Source organism: Abramis brama (assembly GCF_963993115.1).
Source record: "Abramis brama genome assembly, chromosome: 1".
Classification (NCBI taxonomy): domain Eukaryota; kingdom Metazoa; phylum Chordata; class Actinopteri; order Cypriniformes; family Leuciscidae; genus Abramis; species Abramis brama.
This window is the reverse complement of record NC_139963.1, coordinates 34,079,998-34,104,755: the sequence shown is the minus strand read 5'-3', so window position 1 is coordinate 34,104,755 and position 24,758 is coordinate 34,079,998. Positions and strand designations below refer to the sequence as shown.

The window sequence follows — 24,758 nt, the reverse complement described above, 5'->3', positions numbered from 1 at the left end:
GATTTGCCCTTATGTGGTGAAATCCACACGTTGAATTGTGTACCAGGCTAGCATCATGCATGAATGATCCTAACCTGAATAACGTTGTCCTGTGTTTGTCTTCCTCCCATCCTCCCCTTCTTCCTGCATTGTCCTCTGTCACCGCTACCTGCCTGCGTGTCACCTGCCATCGTTTCGTCGGCCCTCATGGCAACCATTCACGTCCAACCCCTCGACCCAGTGAGCAGAAGTTAGCGACCCAAACCAACCTGACCTGACCAAGGCTTGTCCACCTCCTCCTCTGCCGTCTTCACCACCACTTCTTCATCAGCATCTCCTGACTGAAGCCTACAATCCTTTACCCAGTTCCTCCTAGTCGATCCTATATAGGCTTAAACGGCCTAATACATCATGCAGTTGTCAATATTCTCCAGAGCCTCATTCATTCCTTAGAGAAACTGTCTTGTGGGAGAGATTAATGACACATTACAGCTAAACCAAACCTTAAACATCTCGCAAAATGTCTTTATTCTTAGTTTTTACGCTCTGTTTCTTCTCTACCCACTCTTTTGTCCTTTATTCCCTCACTTTGCCTTCACCATCCGTTCCCTCAGGCTCTAAGTCTGAACATCAGCAGAGCCAGAGCAACAGAGTCACTCCTCGCAAGCACCAGAGCCGCTAGCTTCTCTGGCCACCTGCCTTCCAGATTACGGAAGTACCCCCAGGAGGTGGCGCTGTCCTCCTTGACTGCCTCCTCCAACCAGGCCAAAGCACTTCTGGCTGGCCTTTCCGCGTCCAGCCTCTCAGCCGAGGCCCTCCTCCTCTCGTCCACCTTCAGACACCACCGATTACTGAGAGAGAAGAACTTCGACTCCTCAAGCCTTCCTCTTCCCATCTCCAATGGCCGCTCCCCTCCCTCTCCGACCTCACCCACGTCTTCTTCCTCGCCCTCATCACCCTCGGCTCTCACCTCTCTGAGTCTGTCCTCACTGACCCTAAAACCCTCCGTCATCCACAGCCTGGAGTTTGACAAGGAACGGAACAAGACTGAATCCAAGACGGTGACTCGGGATGACATGGAATAAGGAAGGACTGGAATTGTTTCATAAATAGGATGCAGACAGCACAAGTAGATGAAATGAAATGCAACTGATCTAAAAGAAAGTTTTGTGGGGCTTAGATTCTGTAGCTTTTGTTTCTGACTCCCTGTTCCTTGGCTATTCTTACCAAGACAACTTGTGGATAACAGAGATGTGGTGCACTGAGACAGATAACTTACCGTTCTGCCTCGTGGGTTCCCTTTTCTTCAGTCTGTGAGCAGATCCAAACTGTAAACCCTACCTACCATGCATTCTGCCAGTTCCCCTGTAGACAACCAACAGATGGGCTTGGACACTCACCACCAGCCTGTTTCCAGCTCCACCGCGCAGCCAGCATCACACCACCCACGGGAGGCCTGGGGAAGGACTCTTTACCCAAACCCTCATTCATTTGCCAAATCTCACATGTTGGAGATCTAGCTGAGTTCGGTAGATGTCCATCAAGTGTAAAATCAAGACTGTAAGACTATGTAAAACCAAGTAGAGTTGCAATAATCGAAAGTGAGTACTGTAGTAGTTGGTGTTTGTTGAGACGTTTTATTGCTCATATCTATATCAACAAAAGGAATGTTAAAAAAAATACAGCAAAAACTTAATGTGAAGGCAACCTCACTCGTTCTAATTGTAGATTTTGGCTATCAGTTGTACTACTAAAGGAAAATAACTAAAATTGGTGCTATGATTAACATTTTGCTGATTATACACTCCCTTAAAGGGATAGCTCACCCAATAATGAACATTCTGTCATGGTTTACTCTTACATTATTCCAAACCTTCTTTCCGAATTTCTATTTTTATTTTTTGTCCTACAGTTGGAAATCAATGGGTGTTGTTTTGGAACCCATTGACTTTCATTGTGTGGTCAAAAAACATTCTTCAAAATATCTTCTTTTGTGTTCCACAGAAGAAAGTCATACAGGTTTAGAAAGACATGGTGGTGAGTAAATTACAGAATTTTCATTTTTGTGTAAAATATCCTTTTAATACACATGCACTGCCTAAGAGTCAAATTTTATTCTCAAATAGGTCTTCATAAAGCAGTTTTACATGTTTGCTTTAACAAGTTGTCATGGCAAAAGAGGAATTGTTGGAAAATGGAAGCCTGCTTACTTTCTATAGTATATTATGGGATGGTTTTGGTGCTGTTTTTTCAAGTTCTTAACAGTCACAGTTTCCCTATGTAAGGATATATTTAGGATACATCCCTAGTTGTCATTAAAGAAGCACAACAGGTTTTAGAGGCTAAAGTACAATGATCTGACAATCATCAAACGTTCTGCACAAGCTGTCTTAACCTTTTGGCCTCCCAGATTGCGAAATTTAATTCCAATATAAAATGAACAAACAGATGGTTAGGTTCACCATGTAGGGGTTGCACAAGCAAGAAGACTGAGGGTAATTCCACGGCATGTATGCCAGTGGAAGTGAACCATCGAGTGGAAGACATCTGTGTGCTAGAGCATTCCAACAGAGCAATCCTTTTCCCAACCCTTGATTACTTTTCTATCAAAACCACAGACACAGACAAAGATCATTTTAGGAAGGTAATTGTGTGCCAGTTTATGATTAGCTATGGGGATACAAAAATTTCACGTACGTTATGTATCTGGTTATGTTGCATACTGAGTGGTTGTTGTTGTTTTTTTCATTGAGGCTCTGGTTATGCCCACTCATCTTTTCTTATTATTCCAGTTCTCATGAAACACACACACACACACACAATGTTAAAGCTTTTTTTCCTTCTCATAAGGGTATTCCTATGTTGTGAATTTGTCAGTGCCACAACCTGCAGGTTTCCTCATGAGCTCAGAGAATTTAAATGTGAAAAGGTGAGTGAGAGCAGAATAGAATGAGTTTGAATAGAGGAAAATGGGAGATTTTTCCAGCTTTCTGACAAAATGAATGTGTGAAATTGATTGCTTGTGGTTCAGGGTTTAAAATAATGGCTTAGTAAAGAGTAAATGGCCAGAGAGAGAGAGATTAGTGGTGTTGCTCCGTGTCTCGCAGCCAAAATGGCCAGTAATTCATGTCCGAAGTTCACAATGAATCACATGGGAGGTGTTGTGAGAGGCAAAAAGGTCAAGCGTAGGCTGTTACATGCATGGAAACGTCCTCATTTAAGGCATGGCTTGATCACAGTGTTGTTTGAATTTAACATCTGTGAATGAAAGAAAAAAGCAATGCTATATTTGTAATTCATGTCTGGATTTGCTAGTTACATTACAAGTTGAACAACCAGGTGGCTCACTGGTTTGCTAACTCCTTAAAATCACATTTGTCCAAAAAGATTGAAACTTTTCTTGATTTTTGCTCCAGATCTTTCAGACTTTAGATCTTTTTAAGTCCTGTCTGGAAAGTTCCCAGTAAGAAACATATTCACATCACAGCTCTTCTGCTAAGGGCCTATTTAAAGACCCAGACCAAACTACTAGTACAGAATGGCAAAAGAGACGAATTTAGCAATTCAAGCTGCAGTGAGCACACTCAAATGATCAAAACGTTACCCTCGTGGCTATGATTTCTCAGAAACGAGAAGTGGGTTTTATGCTTGAATGGAGAGGCTAAGAATCTAGTACTTCCTCTTAGTATGTGAGCTAAGAAAAGACTTTCTTGACCCCCTCAGAGACTGTGATGAACACATGTAGAAAGGTGGTGAAATCTCCCTTTTTTTTTAAATAGGATCTTTCTCTCTCAAAACAGACATCAGCTCACACACGATGTGCTCACACATGATATGTACATCTTAAAAGTTAAAAGTTAGTAATTTATTTTTCACTCAACACAGTTAGTAAAAATGTATGATGCGAGATTTGCGTTTGTATATTTTTTGTTCATTGGTTTTATATTAACTGAGATTTATTTGTACATATTTTTGGTTTTGTAATCCTGAGGAAATATATAGCACACTAGAAAATTATTTATTCACAAGAGAAGTGTTTTGTATATTGAGTTGAAAATATGACTCTGTACAGCCCAGTTCATGTACAATGTATAGCTGCATTTTAACCACAGGTTTATAGTTTTGTTAACTATAATTTTACGAGTTGTTTTAAGTGTTGGGTGAATCTGAAAAAAAAAAAAAATAATCCAGCCAGCCAGTCAAAAGAATTAAAGTAATGTGATCCGGGTGGAATCTGATTTATTGCTGATACTTATGATTCTGTATTGTGACCTGAGAATGTTATTTTCTAACCGTTGCTTTGGGTGACATTAACAAGTTGGAAATAATGGCACATGTAAATGAAATGGCACAGCACCCGTCTGCCCTCTAGTGGAAGGGAGTAAGTCTGCAAATTGCTTATAGTGTAATTCCTCAGTGAGACACTACTGACAAACAGAGGTTTAAATTGAGTCCATGTTCAAATCCCTTGGTCAGTGAAACTTCAGTGCTTAAGTGTTTCTGTCACAATATGCAGATTTTGACTTGCAGGTTGGAGTTTTCCCCCTTTGGAAAGACAGCAGGAATTAGGAGCTGGATGCTTCTTCTAGTTATAGTATGTATATCTGGTTTACTTGGCCAAAAATAACACAGAGTAATTTGGAGAAAGCACATTCTTTGTTAAATGCTCTATGATGGAACGACTTTATGTAGAATATTTTACCAGAGCTCCTTAGTCCCTTAAGTGAGATTTTTCTACATGGATGTGTGGATGTTACAAAATTCTGACATCAAAGAATAATAATAAAACACTACAAAACAGTAAAAGAAAAAAAAGAAAGATAATAAGACTAACAACATGTAAATAAAATCGTAATTATTAGAGTCCTACAAAATTATGTCCAGAAAAAAAAGTTTTATTTAAAAGATGGAGTTATAAGCTATATATTAAAAGTTTAAAAATACTAAAAACAAAAATTATAGCAATGCATGTACATACTAAAAGCAATCGCACGGTGCAGATGATTTTAAAAAACAAAGTTATTTACATGTTTTTTTGTTTTTTTTCAAGAGTCAACGGAGAGAATAGTGAGATTAAGTGCACTGATATGAGGTTCACAGCTGTAGAGTCGAAGTAGGAAAAAAATGACTTTTTATATGTCTGATATCTTTGTGGCTCAGGCATGTCCAGTCTTACTGTAACCTGTGGTGATGTGGTAACCAGACTTGATTGGCAAGCTCTGAGTGTGTTTTACTGAATGACTGAGCTCAATGACCATCAACGCTCCAGTAATGGTGCGAGCCCTTTACCCACGCTGTGACCCTCCCATATAGACTAGAGTAATGTACCAACTGAGAATCGCTCTATATACAAATAAGATATATAAACACCTATAGATACAGAAGAAAATGAAATTAATTTGTCAGTGTGGATGCCATGATAACTTTGTGAGAAATGTGACTTTATTTTATTTTTTTCCTGTGAGAAAATGTTGAGAGCTGAGACCTTTTGTACATACTTGCTGTGGTTGTGTGTCTAATAAAGTACAGCTCTCTTCTACAACAACATTTACACGGAGTCTTTTTTTTTTTCTTTAAGAGCACACAATATATATAAAACATGTTATACTACTGTACAATTTTTTAACCTTTGACTTTTAAGAATTGTTAAAAAAAAATTGTATTTCACATATAGGCTGTATAAAAGTATTGTTGTCATCTTCGAGCACAATTTCATTAGGAAAATTATGAAAATTTAAGCTTAAGTAATTGCTCACATTCACAAACAAATGTGATGGTACAAAATAATTTTTACGCCTCATGTACAATTATATTGTGATGGCTTTTAACAGATTCTCATTTTAAGAGCATGTAATGTGTTTGTTAGTGTGTTTGTTTGTGTGCATTTTCTGCGAATGTGTGTTTGTATGTATGTGTTAGCCAGATTTATTTTCTCACTGCACAGATTGAAAATATTTTAATATATAAGATCAGGTTTTTATGTACAGAAGTGTCCATCAGGAAGGAGAGAAGTATCTCAGTTTTCTTGTCGTGGAGCTGCTCTCCGACCATCACCTCTTCTGTAGGGTGAATTTCTTAAATCTGATAACACAGAAACATGGGGAAAAAAGAGTCTTACCATTCAGGTTATTACACATTATATATTAGATATTCAATCTACCTGACCTAAAATATAGAATAGTTGAAGCAGGTGGCAAATCACCCTTGACAGTTTACACCATAAAAAAAGTATATCTAAAGGAAAGTGCTTATGGTTTGTAACACACAACTTTTGCTCTAACACATTTTTACCTGTGATAATGCCCTCAATGGCCCCGTCTGTGACTTGGGGCTTCACCTGTCTTTTCTTTAGCTCTGCAATCAGGTCCATCTGAGGCATTTTGGGCATCATGGGGCCCTGATCAGAGTAGGATAAAGTTTTTCAGGGGAATAACTTCAGCTGTGCAGTTCTAGTCATTGCTTTATTTAAATTAAATTAAATCAAATGCAGTTTATATATATCTAGGGCATTTCCTCTGAGGCGGCGGGGGAGGCAGTGCCTCCTCAAAAAATTGGATGAGAACCCATATTGCAAAAATAAAATAACGCAAATATTACAAATTGTCAAAGAAGTGTATAAATCAAGAGATTATATAAATTAGTTTTTCTAAAGTAGGGTAAAGTTACAGCAGGAGTCTGCGTATATATATATGAAGAGTTCAGATGCAAAAGCCTCTAAGTGCCATTTTCTTCTAGAATGATCATTTTTATAAAGCTTGTATATTTAAATTAAGTAATTTCACTGAAACGACAATTAATAGGTAATTTGCTTTGCCATTTAAGTGAAATTATTGAACTTAAATATACGAGCTTGATGAAAATGATCATTCTAGAAGAAAATTTCAGATGGCACTTAGAGGCTTTTGCATCTGAACTCTTCATATACACATACACAGTTGCAATCTACATTATTCAACCCCCGTTGCAAATCAGGTTTATTTGCAAAGTATACAGACTTTCAGCTGTTTGCAATTAAATCAAACAAGAGTAATTGAAACAAATTTTTCAAGTGGTTTTCCCAAATTCAACTGAAAATGCAACTTTTAATGACACAGTCTCAAAATTATTCAACCCCCCTGAATAGAATCCCTCAAAACAGCACAAATCTGCAAAACAGGTGTTGTCTCAAGCACACCTGATGCAATAATCAAGGGCTTCATTAGCCGGACCAGGTGTGCTTGAGCTAAAGCACATGAAATACCTGAACTAGCTAGGTTTGTTGAGTGTCACGTTTGACTACATTCTAGAAATATGGCTAAGTCAAAAGAATGGTCCAAAAAGTTAAGAGAAGATATCGTCGCCCTTTACAAACAAGGAAGAGGATACAAAAATATAGCGAAGGCACTAAATGCTCCTAGAGACACTGTTAGAAGCATAGTTCACAAGTTCAAAGTTAAAGGAAACGTGATTACGCTACCTGGACAGGGCAGAAAAAGAAAGCTATCAACGGCTGCAACCAGATTTCTCAGAAGGCAGGTTCAGAAAAACCCTCGAGTCACTGCAAAAGACCTGCAGCAAGACTTGGTGGCAACAGGCACTGAGGTTTCAGCTTGCACAGTAAGACACGTACTAAACGCATCCGGTTTCCATGACAGAACTCCAAGACGTACACCACTACTGACCCAAAAGCACAAGAAAAGTGCTCAAAATCATATAAATATGCCACAGGAGTTTTGGGATTGTGTTCTGTGGAGCGATGAAACAAAACTGGAACTTTTCGGCCCTGTGGATCAGCTGTATGTCTGGAGGAAGAAGAGTCTACAGTTCAGCATGGTGGGGGCTCGGTGATACTCTGGGGCTGCTTTGCATCCTCTGGCACTGGAAACCTGCAGCGTGTGGAAGGCAAGATGGATTCATTGAAATATCAGGAAATCCTAGGAGAAAACGTCACACCGTCGGTGAGGAAGCTGAAGCTTGGGCGTCACTGGACCTTCCAACAGGATGATCCCAAGAATACCTCAAATTCCACTAAGGCTTGGTTGCAGAAGAAGTCCTGGAATATTTTACAGTGGCCATCACAGTCACCTGCCTTGAACCCCATAGAAAATCTCTGGTGGGATTTGAAGAAGGCGGTTGCAGCAGCAAACCCAAGAATATTACTGAACTGGAGGCCATTGCTCACAGGAATGGGCTAAGATTCCTCAGAAACGCTGCCAGAAGCTGGTGTCTGGTTATTCATCTCGTTTGCAGCAGGTCATAACTAGCCTGAAGTCGTCATACTCAGATTCTAGTCAGAATGCGAGTCTGATACTGCTCCATTGGGCTGTGATTATGGGGCGTGTTTCAACCGAACCAGGAAAGAAAATGCCTCTGCACTCAATTGGATAGACCTACAACCAATCAGAGCAACGGAGTAAGTGACGCATGTTTTTCATTCATGTTTCCGATCGACAAATGCCTTGATCGCGGTCGATATCTTCTATAACAGACGCGATGGTGGAATCTACACATGATGTTTTATAAACAAGTTCGGGAGGAGCACGTTCAAATAATCAATCCACTTGTCATCAAACAATTACCATGTCTACCCTATCAGAATGAGAGGAAGCATATATTTATTCACTCTGTCAACTCACCTAACATTCCTTGACAGTTTTCAGCATCCCTCCACTCACTCTCAGCTTGTTCTTCCACAGCCTGGAATATGGGGGGAGTACTTTGGGTTCGGGCCGAATACCAAGCCCGGAGCCTCTCCTCGGACAGCACGCCAAATATGCATTTATTCTATCTGACTTATTTGTAAGTGTGAACTCGTGAAATCTCAATTCTCCAGCGGCAGTCATCTTTGTTGTAAACGAATTCAACCCAAGCGCTCTTTGGTGACGTGGATGATTACGTTACTGTTGATCATCTGTCCATCATCGTATAAAGCCCGCCCTGACAATTTGATTGGTCCGAACAACTTTTGTTCGGGCATAATGGCTCCTCAATGGATCAAGTCCAGACTGAACTTCCCAACCTAAAATGTTTGTGGGCGGGGCTAAGTTCGGCTGGCATCCAGGCTAGGTCATAACAGCAAAAGGGTGTTCTACTAAGTACTAAATATGCTTGCCATGAAGGGGTTGAATAATTTTGAGACTGTGGAAGTCAATAAAAGTTTCATTTTTGAATTTGGGGAAACCACTTGAAACATTTGTTGTGTTGAGCTATTTCAATTGCTTTTGTTATACTTGTTTATTGCAAACAGCTGAAAGTCTGTAAATTTTGCCAATAAACCTGATTTGCAATGGGGGTTTAAAAAATAATAATAATAATAAATAAAAATAAAAAAATGTATATAATGTCTTTTGTAAATAAACCTTTTGAGGGGTGCCATCTTTTTTCTTTGGGGAAGGGGCTGCTGCCTGTTCTTCTGCTGCAATCTCCTGTTTTTTCTTCTGTTCATTGTCATGTTCTGCTTGCTGTTGTGTGAAACAATAATACACCATTATGGTAATTAATAATCAAATGGTGCAGATCTTTGTATAGTGCTCAGGTCATTTAACAAGTTTGTTTAACTTTTTATTCCTTTAAGTTCTTCAAAGAATTCCTCTAAGTATGTAAACGATCAAACGGCTTTAAATAAGGGTATGTTTTGACATGAACATATTCAAAAGCTGTGGGTAAATGTTACTGTATCTCACCTTATAAGCTTTGATGAACCTGACAAAGAGTGGGAAGAACATGGAAGGCTGCGTCGTCTTTGGGTTCTCTCCGTAGTACTCCACTACAGACATGTATGCCTCCTTGTTGGCAGAAAAGAAAAAAAGTCAGCAAGAATTAGTTTATCAAATAATTTGTGTTCATGTGCATGTGTGCATGCATGGTCCTGTGGTCTCACCTGTGCGGTCTTGCCATCTTTAACAAGTGAGTCTAATATGTCACTGTTGGCCTTGACAAACTCTTTCAGCGCTGGGATGTCATCCTGCACTAGGAACTCCTTCTTGGTCCCTTCCATTCCTCTCTCCAGAGATCTCACATCCTGTAGCACACTGTCCAAAGACACTGAGAGAGGGCAAAGTTGAAAAGAGGCCGTACATTAATTATTGATAAGCAGTGATTGTACATTTTGTATGTAAAGTATATAATGCGATGTAACTATGTTGTACCATTAATACTGTATGTCTTACCCAGTGCAGCCTTGTCTACAAAGCGGAGTTCAGTGTGGAAGGAGGCGAGCTCAGGGTATTTCTCATGCACCATATTCGCAATGAAGTGTAACAAAGTCTGTGTGCGGTCTGTGGACTTAGTATCCAACAGCTGAAAGACATAAGAGAGTGAGACAGTGAGGACACTGTGAGTTTTACTGTTGCCACTAACGACAGATGCAGAGATAGATTAAGTTTTCTTTAGAATCCATTAGCCTCTTTGTTTCTGCTTCAGATGCCTCTACATCAAAGGTATCTATGTGCAAGTTCAGCCATCTCTCATAACTAATACAAAAAGAGCTTCCCAAAACTCTCACCTAGGCCTTTAACTTTCTGCGTACATAATACTGAAGCAAGCAATACAAGCTCACTCACCAGGTCAAGGCTCTGCAGACGGAACCCACACGCTGCTCCTCTTTTACTGCTGTTCATGTAGTTCCCAAAGGCCAGGATGATCTGAAGCAGGAGATTGACAAGTGAGTCGCACTGAAGGAGCGGCCCATTAAATCATCTAGGCACAAATGAGGTCTACTCACCTCTAACATCTTTTTTAGCTTTGATGAAGACTTGAGGGACACCGAAGCTGCAATTATGGCATCCAATTGCTACAGAAACAGGTGGGACAAAAGGATGATTTTTTAAATAAAATATATGCATTATGTCAGGTACAATAGCCAAATTGTAATGTGAACTGACCGGCTGCAGACGTTTCAAGCTCTCAGGGAAGTTGCCCATGAAGGTGAGGGTATTGATTCGCTGAGCAAGGCGTGGGATTTTACCAAAGCTGCTGATGAAACGGTCCTCAATGCTCAGGTCCTCTAGTGGCCGCCCTTCCTTCTCGTAGTTCTGGAGTAACTTCATCTCATACTCCGATGGGATGAAACGTTCCAGAAGCTCCAGAAAGTCTAGACTCAGAGATTGTTGATCATATCTGAGAAAAAGACAAAGAGAATTGAGTTTCCATGCTAGTCCAGCTTTTTCGGTGTAAAACCTGAGCTAATACATACCTTTCAATGGCTGTGCAGATGTCATTGGGGCTCATGCCTCCCTTGCGGAGGGTGATGGCAAGGTTCTTGGATTTGTTAGGCTCCAGCAGGGACACCTTACTGGGGGCCTTCTCAGCCACCTTAACCTTGAGCTTAGAAAGATCTGGTGCAGGACCTTGAGCCTTGGTCTTAAACTGCTCCGCAAACAGATCCATATTTATCTCCTTAGAAAGCGAAAGTGGAATAGATTAATTGATAGTCGTTCAAAAACCTGTATGACATTCTTTCTTCTGGGCAAAGATATTTTGAAATAATATTTTATCAAACAATGAAAGTGAATGGGATCCAGTGCCATTTTGTATCGCATTGACTTTCATTGCATGAACAAAAATAGTTGTAAGGTTCTTCAAAATAATAATTGTTTGTCCCACTGAAGAAAGTGATACAGGAATGACATGAGGGTGAATAAATGATGACAGAATGTTAATTTTTGTGTGCAGGATTTCTTTGCTGTTACCTCTAACACTTGCTCGTCATTTAGCTCGTTAAACACCGTTCCTGTCACTTGATTGGACTTCAAAGCCTGCCAGTTCAATAGAGGCATCCTGAACTTTGTTTGAATTGGTTTGCGTGCCTTGGGTCCTGTGTAAAACAATTGAAAAGATGGATATTGTATACGGTCACCCGGCTCAAGCTGCCTGTCCATATGCTTATTTCTGTAATTGTAAAAAGTTATGTCCCTTCACCTGTCTCAGCCCCAGGGGCAGGAGGAGCTCCTGGAGGGGGTGGCGGCCCACAGCCAGGTGGGGGCGGGGGTGGTGGGGGACCTCCACCAGGAGGGGGAGGAGGAGGAGGGGGAGGTGGAATACCTCCACTTCCAGGAGGAGGTGGTGGCGGAGGAGGAGGAGGAGGCGCTGCAGTGCCAGGTAGTGGAGGAGGTGGAGGAGGTGGAGGCGGTGCTCCAGCTGGAGGGGGCGTGGCTTGAGAAGCAGGATCTGAAACCGTCACTGTGAACATTAAACAGATGTCACCATCAATGTAGCCAGCTAAAGGTAAACATTTTCAGTTCACTAGATGCCAACCACTAGGAGAACTTTTGCAGAAGTGCTCCTACCTGTTTGAGTGACAATTTTCTCTATGGTGACTGGAATGACTTCAATATCCAGGCTTCCAGAGGCTGTGCGCTCCAGTCGGACTAAGCCTTTCTCCTGCAGTTCCCTCAGCTTCACCTCCAGTTTGGACTCCTTTTCATTCACCTTCACTCTCTCAACTTGTGAGGGCTGCGACAGATGCTCCTGCTCTCTTTCTCTCTCCCTTTGAATCTCTCGTTCTCGTTCTCTCTGCTGCAAAGTGCTCACCTGGGTACAGGACTCTCGCAAGCTCTCCTGTTACACACACACACAGGTAAAGGTTTAGAGTTAGTCAGTGACTGTTTCCCAATTTGTATATTTTTTAAGTACATTACATGTATGTACTGCACTTGGCATGCTAAATATATACACTGCAAAGCATAAAGAAATGCAGTTTAATACCTTCAGCAGTGCTGACTCTTTAGTGGCCTGCATTAGTTGTTTCTCCAGTTCTGACATTTTTTCCAGAGCTCCATTCTCATATTCCTGCAATCTGGCATTCAGCTACAGCACAAGAATATACACACACTTATGAGTAAAAGTACAGCCTACCTACATTATGAGGCATGTGTGCCATGCGGTAGATGATTATGTGCTAATGTGTTTGTGTGGATAGTGTATATTTAACCTGTGTATTAGTCTCCTGCAGTTCTGTTACATGCTCCATTATGTCCCCTTTACTTTCAGCATCCTCCAGAAGAGCTCCAACATCAAACACATTATCCAAGTACGCCTGAATCTGCACCTGCAACTTCTCACTTTCCATGTCCTTTAGGGACTGCTGACACACACCCATACAAAAAAACAAACAAACAAACAAACAAACAGTTGTGTGTTACGTCAGACGGATCATGCACAGCTTCATGAATACACACTGCATAGAAAACAACTGAAAGTATGTGTAAGATTTATGTAACATTAGACTGACCTCTAAGTACTGGTCAAGACCCAGCTGGGTGAACTCATATTGAAGATGCACACGGAAGTTCATGTTCTCCACTGAGTGGACCACAATGTTTATGAACTGCATGCAAGCCACCTGTGAAGAAAAAGATCAAATAGATACAGTACAAAATCATTCATATTTCATCAATTGTTGTCATCTTCTTAACTGAAAATGAATGTGATTCACGCCAAAGCTTACCATGAAGTCTATGTTGCTGTCGTCATTCATGAAGTATTCCATTAGCTTCTCAAAGCGGTTCTTCTCTCCACTCACCTGTGAGAAGGTGGGCCACACATAGAGGTAAGTGTTGAGCAAGACACCCACATTATCCTATGCTACAAAATGTATAGACTTGTTTGTGTGTGGGAGGCATTTGTGTAGTATTGATAGCATAATTTGTGATATTTATGTAACTGTGCAAAAGTTTTGGGGTTAGTAAGATTTTTATTTTTAAATCAATTTATACTTTTATTCAGCAAGGTCCGTTTAAAATGATCAAGTGACAGTAAATATATTAACCCCCGGTTTCACAGAGAAGGCTTAAGCTAGTCCTAGACTAAAATGCAGCTGTTTGAGCTGTTTTAACTGAAAACAATTTGCACTGGCATATCTTAAAATATGTCAGTGCCATTGTTTTGTCTCAAGATGCACAGCAGTAAAGTTTTTTTTCTAAGGCATGTTTATAACAACTACTTAAATGTCCTAATTGAACTAGGGCTTAATTATGGCTTAATCTAAGCCCTGTCTGTGAAACCAGGCCTGAGTCATAATGTTACAAAATATTTCTGTCAAATAAATGCTGTTCTTTTGAATTTACCATTCATCAAAGAATGCATCACGGTTTTCACAAAATATCAAGCAGAATAACTTTTTTTTTTTAACATTGATAATAAAAAGAAATGCGTATTGTGAAATTAGCACAAAATATAGTGTTCACTGTATTTCTATCAAATAAATGCAGCTTTTGTGAACATTACAAAATCTTATAGTCTGACCCAAACTTTTGAACGATAGTGTATAGCATATTAAGTAAATATATTAAGTAGAAGTAAAAGATTAGAGTTATTTCTTAAAATGTAACTTGAACAACTACAAAATCCCACTATAAAAAAATTGTGTATGTAAATGTGTGAAAGGCTAGTCATCTTACTTCTTTAAAGTTGTCAAAGGCTGAGATAATGATGTCATGTCCTCCTCTAACCAGACACACTGCCGCCAACAGCTCTAGCACAAGAGCTTTAGTCCTATGGACAATGTATTGAAGTTTATTACCAACTCAGACAACAAATACACACAAACCACATACCCTATAAATACACCCTTACCTGGGGTTTTTGTTGTTGAGACTAAGTGTGATTTCATTGACACATCTGGGGTGTGTCATCACTAAATTGAACCCAGACTATTAAAAAAAACAGACGAGTCCCGTTAGGTTCTTCTAAAATGATCTTTTGAGTAGCTGTGTCTTGTGTTTATGTGCTCCTCACTTCTACGTACCTGATAATTCATGATCGCACGCAGACACATAATACAGAGGTGAACATCGTCTCTTTGACTGGCCAATCGGGCATTTCGCATAGTTTTTCTGCTATGGGCCAAAGAAGTTATTCTGAAGTGGAACAGCACAGAATGAACAAAAGATGAGCACATGAACAAATAAACTTGATCTGCATGAGAAGAACATCTAAACATGTAATCCCTGTAAATTAAGGTGTGTTCTGACTCACCGGACAGTGAGTGCACGTGCTGCCCTGGTCATCCCGTGTGTGGGAGAATGGCTGACATTTTTGGCTAGATCCTCCACGGATCTTTCTGACAACCTCCTGTTGTCCAATACAGAGCTGCCATTTTCCACAGATTCCACCTCAAACCTGAGAAACACGCCAGCACAGGATCTGAGGTCATTTTTTTGTTGCAGAGAGACTATGCGATTAATGTGGCGAGTGAATTACATATGTTTTCAGAATCTAAGATTTAGTCATAAAATCTTCTTGGACAATTACTGCAAACTCATTAGATGACAATAATGGTGTTTATGGGAAATGTTAGCAATGACAGAATAAACATACGGTGCATCACTTTGAGCATATGCCAAGAAGTCCACCAGGACATCTAAACCTTGGTTTTCCTCATTCAGAAATTCCTGAGCCCACCTATAAAGAATAAAAGGAATATCATGAGAAAAGTGCTACAATACAAAGTCTTTTTTGTTTTTAATAGAAAAACAGGCAACACTTTAGTTTAGGGTCCAATTCTCACTATTAAGTTGCTTTTTAGCATGCATATTACTAGGATATTGGCTATTTATTAGTACCTTTTTCTGCATGACCATATTCTTCATCCCTTAATCCTACCCAATACCTAAACTTAACAACTACCTCACTAACTATTAATAAGCAGTAATTAGGAGTTTACTGAGGCAAAAGACATAGTTAATAGTGAGAATTGGACCCTCATCTAAAGTGTGACCGAAAAACATTAACATAAGCAATAGGAATTATTAACAATAGGAATTTCACAGTTCTAGCTTTTAAGAGCAGGGATAGTTCACCAAACAATGAAAATTCTGTCGTCATTTACTCCCCCTCAAGTTGTTCTAAACCTGTATGAGATTCTTTCGGCAGAAGATATTTTGATGAATGTCGGTCATCGAACAGTTGATGGTAGGTTTTTTTTCTTCTTCAATACTATGAAAATCAATCACTACGTCAACTGTCTGGTTACCGACATTCTTCAAAATATCTTCTTTTTAGTTCTACAGAAGAAAGAAACTCATACAAGAATTTTCATTTTTGGGTGAACTATCTCTAAGGTTTTACCAAAAAATAAAACCAAAATAATCATGATTAATAATTTAACCACTATCATGATGTAGCCCTATCTTTAAATGTCCCTATGGAAGTATTCAATTATTCAGGTTCAAAAGTATCTTTCATTTTTTTATTCAGGAGTAGCAGTGAAGTCTATCATTGCACTGTACTAGAAAATAAAGCTGCCACTAACCCAATGTGATTGGTTCTGAGAGAGATCTCCAGCTCTCTCAGGACTTGAGTTGACTCCTGCACACGCTTCTTAAACTGTGGAGAAGGAACCACAGAGAGACAGACAATCATTCACCTCAAAGCAAAACTCTGAACTGAGTTTTCATCTGGACTTTTTGACAGGTGGGTGTCATCACTGACATGGGGTAAAAGAGAAATGAGAGTGTACGGAGGTGCTGAGGGAAAGAACAGTACTGACCCTGCGCACCACTCCACCTTGGTCCTGGTAGAAGCTCTTGATTTTAGTCAGGTAAGCTGAGGGAGGGTTTTTCACCTGAAAACGCTCCTAATAGACATTGGGAGAAAGACAAATGTTGATGAGGACTAGAAGATATTTAAATGCTCTTTAGTACCATCAAATAATAGCAATGTTTTATTTATTCCAGTTATATACACGACAATTTAAAATTTTGCGGTCTGTAAGATCTTTTTTTATTGTCCTCGAAAGAAGTCTCTTCTGCTCATCAAGGCTGCATTTATTTGATCAAAATACAGTAAAACAGTAATATTTTAATTAATTCCTGTGACGTCAAAGCTGAATTTTCAGCATCATTAAGCCAGTCTTCAGTGTCACATGATCCGTCATAAATCATTCTAATATGATGAACTGTTGAAAACAGTTGTGCTGCTTAAATTTTTGTGAAAAACATGATCCATTTTTTGGGATTCTTAGATAAAATGAAAGTTCAAAAGCATATGATCAAACAGAGTTTATTTGAGTTGGAAATCTTTTGTAAGATTATAACTGTCTTTACTGTCCCTTTTGATGAATGCATTCTTGCTAAATAAAAGTATTAATTTCTTAAAAAAAAAAAAAATCTTAGTGACCCCAGACTTGAACGGTAGTGTATATCCATCTAAGATATGTATAAGTACGATAGATGTATTATTTGTTTGTTTTTTTACCTGAAGGTGGAATATATAGGTGCTAATATAGACATCCATTAGCTGTGTGCACCTGTTGCCATAACAACTCTGCACACATAGCTACAGCTTGCATCCCACAGTTGTCATAGAGACACAAATATTAAGACAGGAAGTGCGTAGACATGGTTTCACAAACTTAAGAGTGTGACCTCATAACGCTGCTCGAATTTTTCCCTCTAATTCTTTCTTTCCTGTTGTCTTGATCAAAATAAACCTTTACATCATCCGCTTTAACCACACACTAGCATCATGTTTTACTGTCATTGAAAGGTTAAACAAAAAATACACTGTCTGGGTCTTTAATATTTTCTCTGATATATGATTGGAGAGATAAATTAAGGGGACAGTTCACCCAAAAATGAAAATTCTGTCATCATTTACTCACCCTCAGCTTGTTCCAAAATTGTATGAGTTTCTTTCTTATGTTGAACACAAAAGAAGATATTTTGAAGAATGTCGGTAACCAAACAGTTGGTGGACCCCATCGACTTCCTTTTTTTTTTTTTTTCATACTATGAAAGTCAGTGGGGCCCTGGGCCTTTTTACCCATATTCATCAAAATATCTTCTTTTGTGTTCAACTGAAGGAAGAAATTCATACAGGCTTGAAACAACTTGAGGGGGAGTAAATGGTGACAGAAATTTCATTTTTGGGATGAACTATCCCTTTAAATGCTGTTTTACTCATTGCATTTCAGGCGCTTGTATAAACTAGTCATAGCTAAATATCATGCAATATACCCCCAAAAATAAAATATAAAAATGACAACAACAACAATTAAAAATTGTTTTAACGATCCCTAGTTACAGTCCTCATATAACTTGATATTTGTATTACAGTGTACAGCTCTCATATAGGCTTCTGGTATGTCTCTCAATATAGTCTACCAGACAACTTCCTCTAAAGGTCACATCTACACTGCAGACATGAGGTATTATGGAAATGCAGAGAGAAAAACTGCTCAAAAATAAAGTGACTTACATATTTCAATATGAGTCATTCATTACGTATTTCAGAATGAATAATGTTTCACTCCGTAAATGAGAAGTAAATGGGAGAAACGATCAAGATGTAGGCATTTCAGTTCTACTTTTCAGTCATTATTAAAAATAAAATGAAAAACAAAGTTGATCAACAGATGACAATAGTAGTATCTCACCTGATCACAAACCAGCTCCCATTTCTTTTCATTGTCATACTGACTCAGAAGCTTCATCTTATCAGGAGGCAGATTCATGGAGCTCTGAGAAGAGAAATGAGAGGTTCACCACAGTAACCTGAACACAAGGTCAAATCTCTAGCAGAACTGTACAAACATGCCAGCAGACGCATTCAAATGACTGCAGTATGAATGTTTGAAGCTTACACGTAAAAAATAAAAAACACACACACATCACAAAACGCCAGATTGCAATAGACAGATTGCATCCCTAATTTTGGATATCAAAATCGTTTAATAACTGCCGCCAGTGATACGTAATCCAGAATCAGGTTTAAGCTGTGCAAGAAAAAGAAAAGAAGTTGTTGTCAATGTTATAATACTAACTGGTTTGTGATGCTGATGACAACATCTGAATTCTGGAGTAATAGCATGGCAAAGTCTGAGGATGAGTTATGAAGGAGACTGACATTAACAAGTATATTGCAGCTGATTAACTCTTTACACAGTTTCGAATACCATCTGATTTGCCATTTACGTCATGAATAACAATGATGATCGCCATTTATGTCTGATGCATGAGAAGGAAATGTGACCGTCTACATTACAAAATGTGTTATGATGCAATTGTTCCTTCTTTAGCCTACTTCGGATATTAAAGGGATAGTTCAACCAAAAATGAAAATCCTGTCATCATTTAGGTTACTATTTACCCTCATTTTATTTCAAACCTGTATGACTCATGTGGAAAATTTGAAAAACTTCTCAATGCAAGTCAATAGTCTTCTGTGTTGTTTCACAGAAGAGATAAATAAATGTCAAACAGGTTTGGAACAACATGACGGTAAGTAAATAATACAATTTTTTTTTTTTTTTTTTTGTGAATTATCATGTTATGTACATATGTCTTTCTAAATAATTTACCCTTAAGTTCATGTTTTTCTCTTTAAGATCATATGCTGTCAGTCTTCAGTCTGACGCAATGTGACTTCCTGAAAAGATGGCACAGTTGCTTCATGTCTTTCACTTAAACACATTATTAGCAACAAACATCCATCATTAGATCTACGTTTTATTTTACAGGTTTTACACCTGATTTTTTTTTTGCACCTGAAAATTGCATCTGTCAACTAAATTAAGTTGACAGTGTGGTTTGTCAGAAAAGAAATGGTGTTTAATGTAGAAACACTGTTCTTGGGTGTTTCCTCCTAAAGCAGTAAGACGTTTCCGCTCTGAGTAGGGTTATTTTTTTTTAAAAGTCGTGTGCACAAAGAGCGAAACGCATTGAGCGGTTACTGGAGGAACAGAGAGAGAAGGGTGGGGTGGGGTAGGGTGGGGGACTAACTGTGGTCTACTGGTACTTAACAAGAGAGTGAATAAAGTGGAGACTAGATTAAGTTGATAATTATGCACCAAATGTAAAGTTCAGGGCTTATGGAAGTATAGCCTGTGATGAGGAAATGACTGCAAAATGTGATATCCATTGGCATGCAATGGTTTTACATTCATATTCTAACCAAAGCTGTTGCTTGAGTTTAAAAGGTCCAGGACAGAACTGTAGGATGTCCCTTACTCTCCCCATTCCTCAGCAGTATAATGCCAGGTTTAGTGTGAGCGTATCCCCCTCATCACCGGACCTGGATTGTGTCTTTTCAGAAGGATCAAATGGTCATTTATTAGCCCATTTCTAGCTCAGAGAAACTTTGAGATGAAGTTCAAAACAAGAAATGTAGTGACATAGTTGCATTTATGATAAGCCACTATTATTTACTCTGAGATGTAAACAGGCTTACATTTTTTGTAGTTGAAGTGAGTGGGACCACATGGAAGATAACTGAGCTTCCATTCAGCAGCAATTAATTGAGAAAACAAATTGCCCAACAAACGCGATGACATATCTAAGAGGATAGCCAATTGACACTGGTGTCTTAAACTGAAATGAAAGTCCGAATAAAAGGTCAGTCATCACCAAGAATATAGGGCCTCTTTTTGTCTTATGACTTCTCTTAATAAGTTGCCTAATTTGTCATCCCACCATTAGCAGTTCCTGTACCAAAATCCCATGTGGAACTAATGTGACAAATCGGATTGCATTAAGTTAGAAGTGTTTTGCCAAATGTGACTTAATTGTGCATTTCAGGTGGAAGATTGGGCAACACTTTATTTTAGTGTCCTTGTTACACGTTACATGTAATTACTATAGTAATTACTATAAATTGTGCATAATTAATGCAACTAACCCTTACCCTAAGTTAATTATTTTTACATTTGAACAAAGACACCTTAAAGTGTAACCAAAGATTGCATTTGTTTTGAATTGCTCATATTATATCTGATGATCTCTTTTATTTTTTTTTATTTTTTGCTACAGCTACGATATATGTTTCCAAAATGCAAAGACAGAAAATTTAATACTGAAAAACCAATGTTAACGTCCTAACATAGTTAGCTGACAGGAAGTGTCAAGATTAGCTGCTTCAGTTGTGTTGCTATTTATTGTTTACATGTCTGTGTATAAAGAGCTCACCAAAACCACACTGAAGCGTTCTTCTAGCTCTTCCTCGGGGGGCATGGGTAGTTTAGGAGGGGCACATTTCTTTTTAGGCGTGGAGGGTATAGGGTTTGACCCTCCTGTTGAGCCTTTGGCCTCCTGCCCCTCCATCTGCTCCAACCCGCCAGCTGCGTTACCCATCACAACTTTCCTTAGAAATTCCAGGATACTGAACTGCTTCTGGATCAACCACGGACAATTCCAATAGGCCAAACTCTGGAGAAACCCAGATGAATCTCTCCGCAATCCACAGGTCAAAATCCACTGAAGTGTTTAAAGTTTTCTAGTCAGTTAGATCCAGTGTAGGTGGAAGCACATAGACTCCTTTAGGACATGGTGTCAGAAAATATAGACACCTTTTAAACAAAAACTGATCCCAGGATATTCTCAGTCTTGCTTAGTCAAAAAAGGAACAAGAAAGGCCTCTGCTAATACTTTCACAATAAAGACAATCCAGTCCTTTAAAAGCTCAGCTCCTTTAGCCTCTCAGTACGGCTGAGTGTGTTGATTACCGGTGTAACAGGCCTTTTCTCCACGAGTCTGCCTCTCTATTAAATGCTTCAGATGTTGGAGCATCTTTCTCACAACTCCACTCCCTCTGATCAAGCCTACAGAAGTTTCTTTCAAAAGAAAATACAGATGTTGGTAAATTTACACGAAGGCACCTGTCCGAGCACACTGGTGTGCGTTACAGAAATGAGAGAGAAGCCGTCTGAGAGCAGGAGGAAACCACAGAAAAAAGCAGAAGCATCAAGCTTCCTGAACACCTCGCACTGAGAGAGAGAGAGAGAGAGAGAGAGACAGAGCACTGCATGGGTGTGTCAGTTTCAGTCAGTGGCGGGTGCTGCATTTCACACCTAGGCCTTCAGTGGTGTCATACCTTAATGAATCCACCTCTTAATATGCTTTTAATAGCGCACAGACTCTTCATAATTGTTGTGAAATTGTTTTATTGTTTTATTTTGCACCGGCAGTTATAGGGTTAATGCGGTGAGTTCGAAAAGGCTGGGTAGAGAGAAACGAGCGAGTAAGTTGTTTTGCGTTCCGATTAGAAAGTTCAGACACAGAGCCTCCCTTGTCTGTCGTTCTTCAGACGTTACAAAAGTATGAATGTTTGAAGAAAAAAGTTTGGGTCATAAATTGACAAGAAAAATGAAGAAGAAAATCATATTCAGCACAGAAAAAATGGGGACAAAAATAAGAATTATACTCATCAAACTACTGATTATTTTTACACAAAATCCATCCTTATTTCTTTCCTCAAGAAGACTTCGATTGTACTCTGTTGTACAGGTTATCTGTGCATTTCAGTTCCAACAAAGAGACTTTTCTATCAATGGTAATGCTGAATGCTGAAATGCTGAAAGTCGAGTCTGTACCGTCGTATTTCTGGTTTAAATTTAAATTTGATTTAGTTGGTCTGAGGGACAGTCACCGCAAAACATGACGATGTGTAGCCTACAGCTGCCCCATGCTCTCACAGATTTTTTGAAGGAAATCAATGATATCAGCAGGACTTTTGCCTTTAAAATCAGACATGGCATACATTACAGTCAGTTAATTCTGTTTTTACCCGGACCGATCGAACAGAGTTCCGTGACTCAGCGATAAACTGGATAAGGCTGAGTAAGGGATTTTTTCCATGTAGGTTTGAAACTGCTGGGGGTCGAGGAGGGAGAGAAACATTAATGTGTGGGTTGAAAAACTATTAAATCTACAGAGATATATTTTAGTTTATGCAGTAGCCTACACTACAGATAACGTTAGCTAGCTCTGCCTTCTTGTAGGTCTACTAGTAGGCTACGCGCTCTGACCATCCAATCAAAGGACGTGAAAATGCCGACGTTATTGTACACCTGCTAGATGGCCCCGGGTGCAGTCTAATTGAAATCTGATTGGCTGATTAAATCTGACTGATTATCTGATTGGTTAAAGCAACAGTTTAATTGCCATTCATTTTAAGCTACAGGCACCCGCACTATCAATTCTGAAGGCCTCAAGGCACTTTATCCATTTTCTAAAATTCCAAGGGCCATTTAGAAGAAAGAGACAATATTGTTGTTCACACAAAAAAACATTTATTAACACCATTTGTGAATTATGATGACTCCAGTATGGCTTGCCACTCTTCTTTAAAGTCCCTGTAAAGTCCAAATTAAGTATGTGTTCTGAGTTTGTCACACCACAGAAAAATGTGTTATTAGCCACCCAGCCAAATTTGAATGATAAAAAAAGCCGGCAAGTACATAAAATAAGCTATCAAAATCTTGAAAAAATTAGCAGTAGTCTGTGCTCTCAAACGCTGGGGGCGTGTCCGCTGGCTGCGCTGAAACCATGCCCATTCGTCGGAAAGCTGCCGTCGCCACACTCAACTGTCACTCAAGATTTTTTTCTCCCTTTTATGCAAGTTAGCTATATGTAACTAGCATAACCTAACTTAGCCAAATAAAGTTAGGCTAGCAATAAACAACATAGAATAAAACATATTTTTACGCTTTATAGTTACAGATCAAACTAACAGCCATCATGTTTGTTATATTAAGTATGAAAATGATGTGCATAAATCCATGAGATAATGGACTGCTGAATATTATTATTGCAACACACAAGCTGAGAAACAGAATATGCTCTAAATTGTTTAGATAACTTTTCTGTAATTGTTCATAACATAGAATTGACAACTCAAATGTATGACAATATCTTAAAGGGGTCATATAATGCCATTTTTGTACAAGCTAATATGATTCTTTAGGGTCTAAATTAATAGTTTGTAATATACTTTAATTAAAAATTCTCATTAGTTTTGGTCAAAAACAGCTCTGTTTTCAGCACGCCGTTTAAGTGCATGTGTCTTTAAATGATAATGAGCTTTGCTCACCCCGCCCCTCTGTTCTGTGCATACACCGTTTGTTATAACCATAAACAATAACCATAACGCGCTGTTCATTATAAACGTGGGATTATGAATTATATTGAGAATGTCGTACATAGAAAACATGCTGTAATGTACCCTGAGTGTAAACAGCCGCATTCATCGTGAAGCGTGCTAGCTATTTGCAAAGATTAACATAAAGATTAATATAAAGGTTAATAAAACGTTACACTCACTTCTTCTTCTGGAGGTGCAGCAGGAACACGAATAGTTGGTACCGATCCTTTTTTCAGGAGCAGCTTCTTAGCAAAACCAGCTTTACTGACCCTCGTTTCGTTTATAAAGCAGTCTGGTGTGTGAAATGATTCGCGCAAACATGAAAGCATTGACGTTGATAGTGGGGAATATTCCCTTCGAAAACAAACTCAGCCACTGCGTCTTCAGCGGTTCGGATTTAGGAACATCAAAAGGACTGCTGTGTTTCTTATTACACCCAAGAACAGAACACCACAGACGCCATTCTGCTCATAGACAGTGCTCCAGCGTATCAACATTGACCGCGCGGACTATGATGACTGACAGCTTGCTCACGAGCGAGGGCGGGTCTGATTTGAAACGCTGCTGTCAATCAACAATCGTGGGAGGGGCGTCCGACTGTGTGACGTCACACGGTCGAACGGCTTGATTTGAGAGATTGGAAAACATATAAGAAGATTTAAAAAAAAAACACTGGATGGATTTTTATCATTTTATGATGGTTGTGTACAGGCACTGCCAACACACATTTCAGTACAATCAACTTGTAAAAGTGCATGTACCTTATATGACCCCTTTAAGTCACACTGCGAATTAAACTGTTGGAAGGGACTGCTTTGTGAACAGATAATAGTTGAAATTACTTGTCTAAGGAATCCTATTGATGCATAAAAAATCACGTTAGAGGGTTGCAGAATTTAGTAGAGTTAACTACTAACTACTGCGCGACGCGGCGCTGCGCTTCT

The 24,758-nt window shown here is 39.1% G+C and overlaps 2 protein-coding genes across 25 annotated transcripts in view; one reads left to right on the top strand and one right to left on the bottom strand.

Moving 5' to 3' along the window:
* srcin1a (SRC kinase signaling inhibitor 1a) overlaps positions 1 to 5,526 on the top strand; it is a 129,176-nt gene extending 123,650 nt beyond the window's left edge. For 21 of the 23 annotated variants that reach the window (XM_084122341.1, XM_084122330.1, XM_084122336.1 and 18 more), the window contains one exon: positions 594 to 5,526. In XM_084122341.1, coding sequence (XP_083978467.1) covers positions 594 to 1,064 — 471 coding nt within the window. In that variant the 3' untranslated portion in view covers positions 1,065 to 5,526. Of the gene's footprint in view, positions 1 to 220 lie in introns of all 23 variants that reach the window. The other 2 variants (XM_084122344.1, XM_084122339.1) reach the window with 1 other exon arrangement.
* Positions 5,400 to 21,600, bottom strand: fmnl1a (formin-like 1a). Of its 2 annotated transcripts, none has more exons than XM_084122533.1 (26): positions 20,862 to 21,600; positions 18,335 to 18,418; positions 16,448 to 16,534; positions 16,211 to 16,284; positions 15,277 to 15,360; positions 14,935 to 15,078; positions 14,705 to 14,816; positions 14,533 to 14,609; positions 14,358 to 14,451; positions 13,406 to 13,480; positions 13,190 to 13,300; positions 12,890 to 13,042; positions 12,664 to 12,765; positions 12,246 to 12,516; positions 11,878 to 12,138; positions 11,649 to 11,773; positions 11,153 to 11,355; positions 10,842 to 11,076; positions 10,682 to 10,750; positions 10,521 to 10,601; positions 10,128 to 10,257; positions 9,839 to 10,002; positions 9,642 to 9,743; positions 9,318 to 9,419; positions 6,271 to 6,376; positions 5,400 to 6,060 (listed from the first exon to the last, which is right to left on the bottom strand). In XM_084122533.1, the coding sequence occupies exons 1-26, from the start codon at positions 21,024 to 21,026 to the stop codon at positions 5,996 to 5,998; spliced, it is 3,276 nt and encodes a 1,091-aa protein (XP_083978659.1). In that variant the 5' UTR covers positions 21,027 to 21,600; the 3' UTR covers positions 5,400 to 5,995. The 2 variants fall into 2 exon arrangements, with proteins under 2 accessions (XP_083978659.1, XP_083978660.1); XM_084122534.1 differs by having other exon boundaries at positions 12,890 to 13,039; positions 20,862 to 21,599.
* Positions 21,601 to 24,758: the final 3,158 nt, after the last annotated feature.

Excerpts from the sequence above, each read along its gene's own strand:
- fmnl1a (XM_084122533.1), bottom strand. The coding sequence starts at position 21,026 with ATGGGTAACGCAGCTGGCGGGTTGGAGCAGATGGAGGGGCAGGAGGCC. Across the intron at positions 12,517-12,663 it reads AAGAGTCAGCACTGCTGAAG|GAGAGCTTGCGAGAGTCCTG; the intron begins GTATTAAACTGC and ends TGTGTGTAACAG. Across the intron at positions 11,077-11,152 it reads ATCTGCACAGCCATTGAAAG|ATATGATCAACAATCTCTGA; the intron begins GTATGTATTAGC and ends TCTTTTTCTCAG.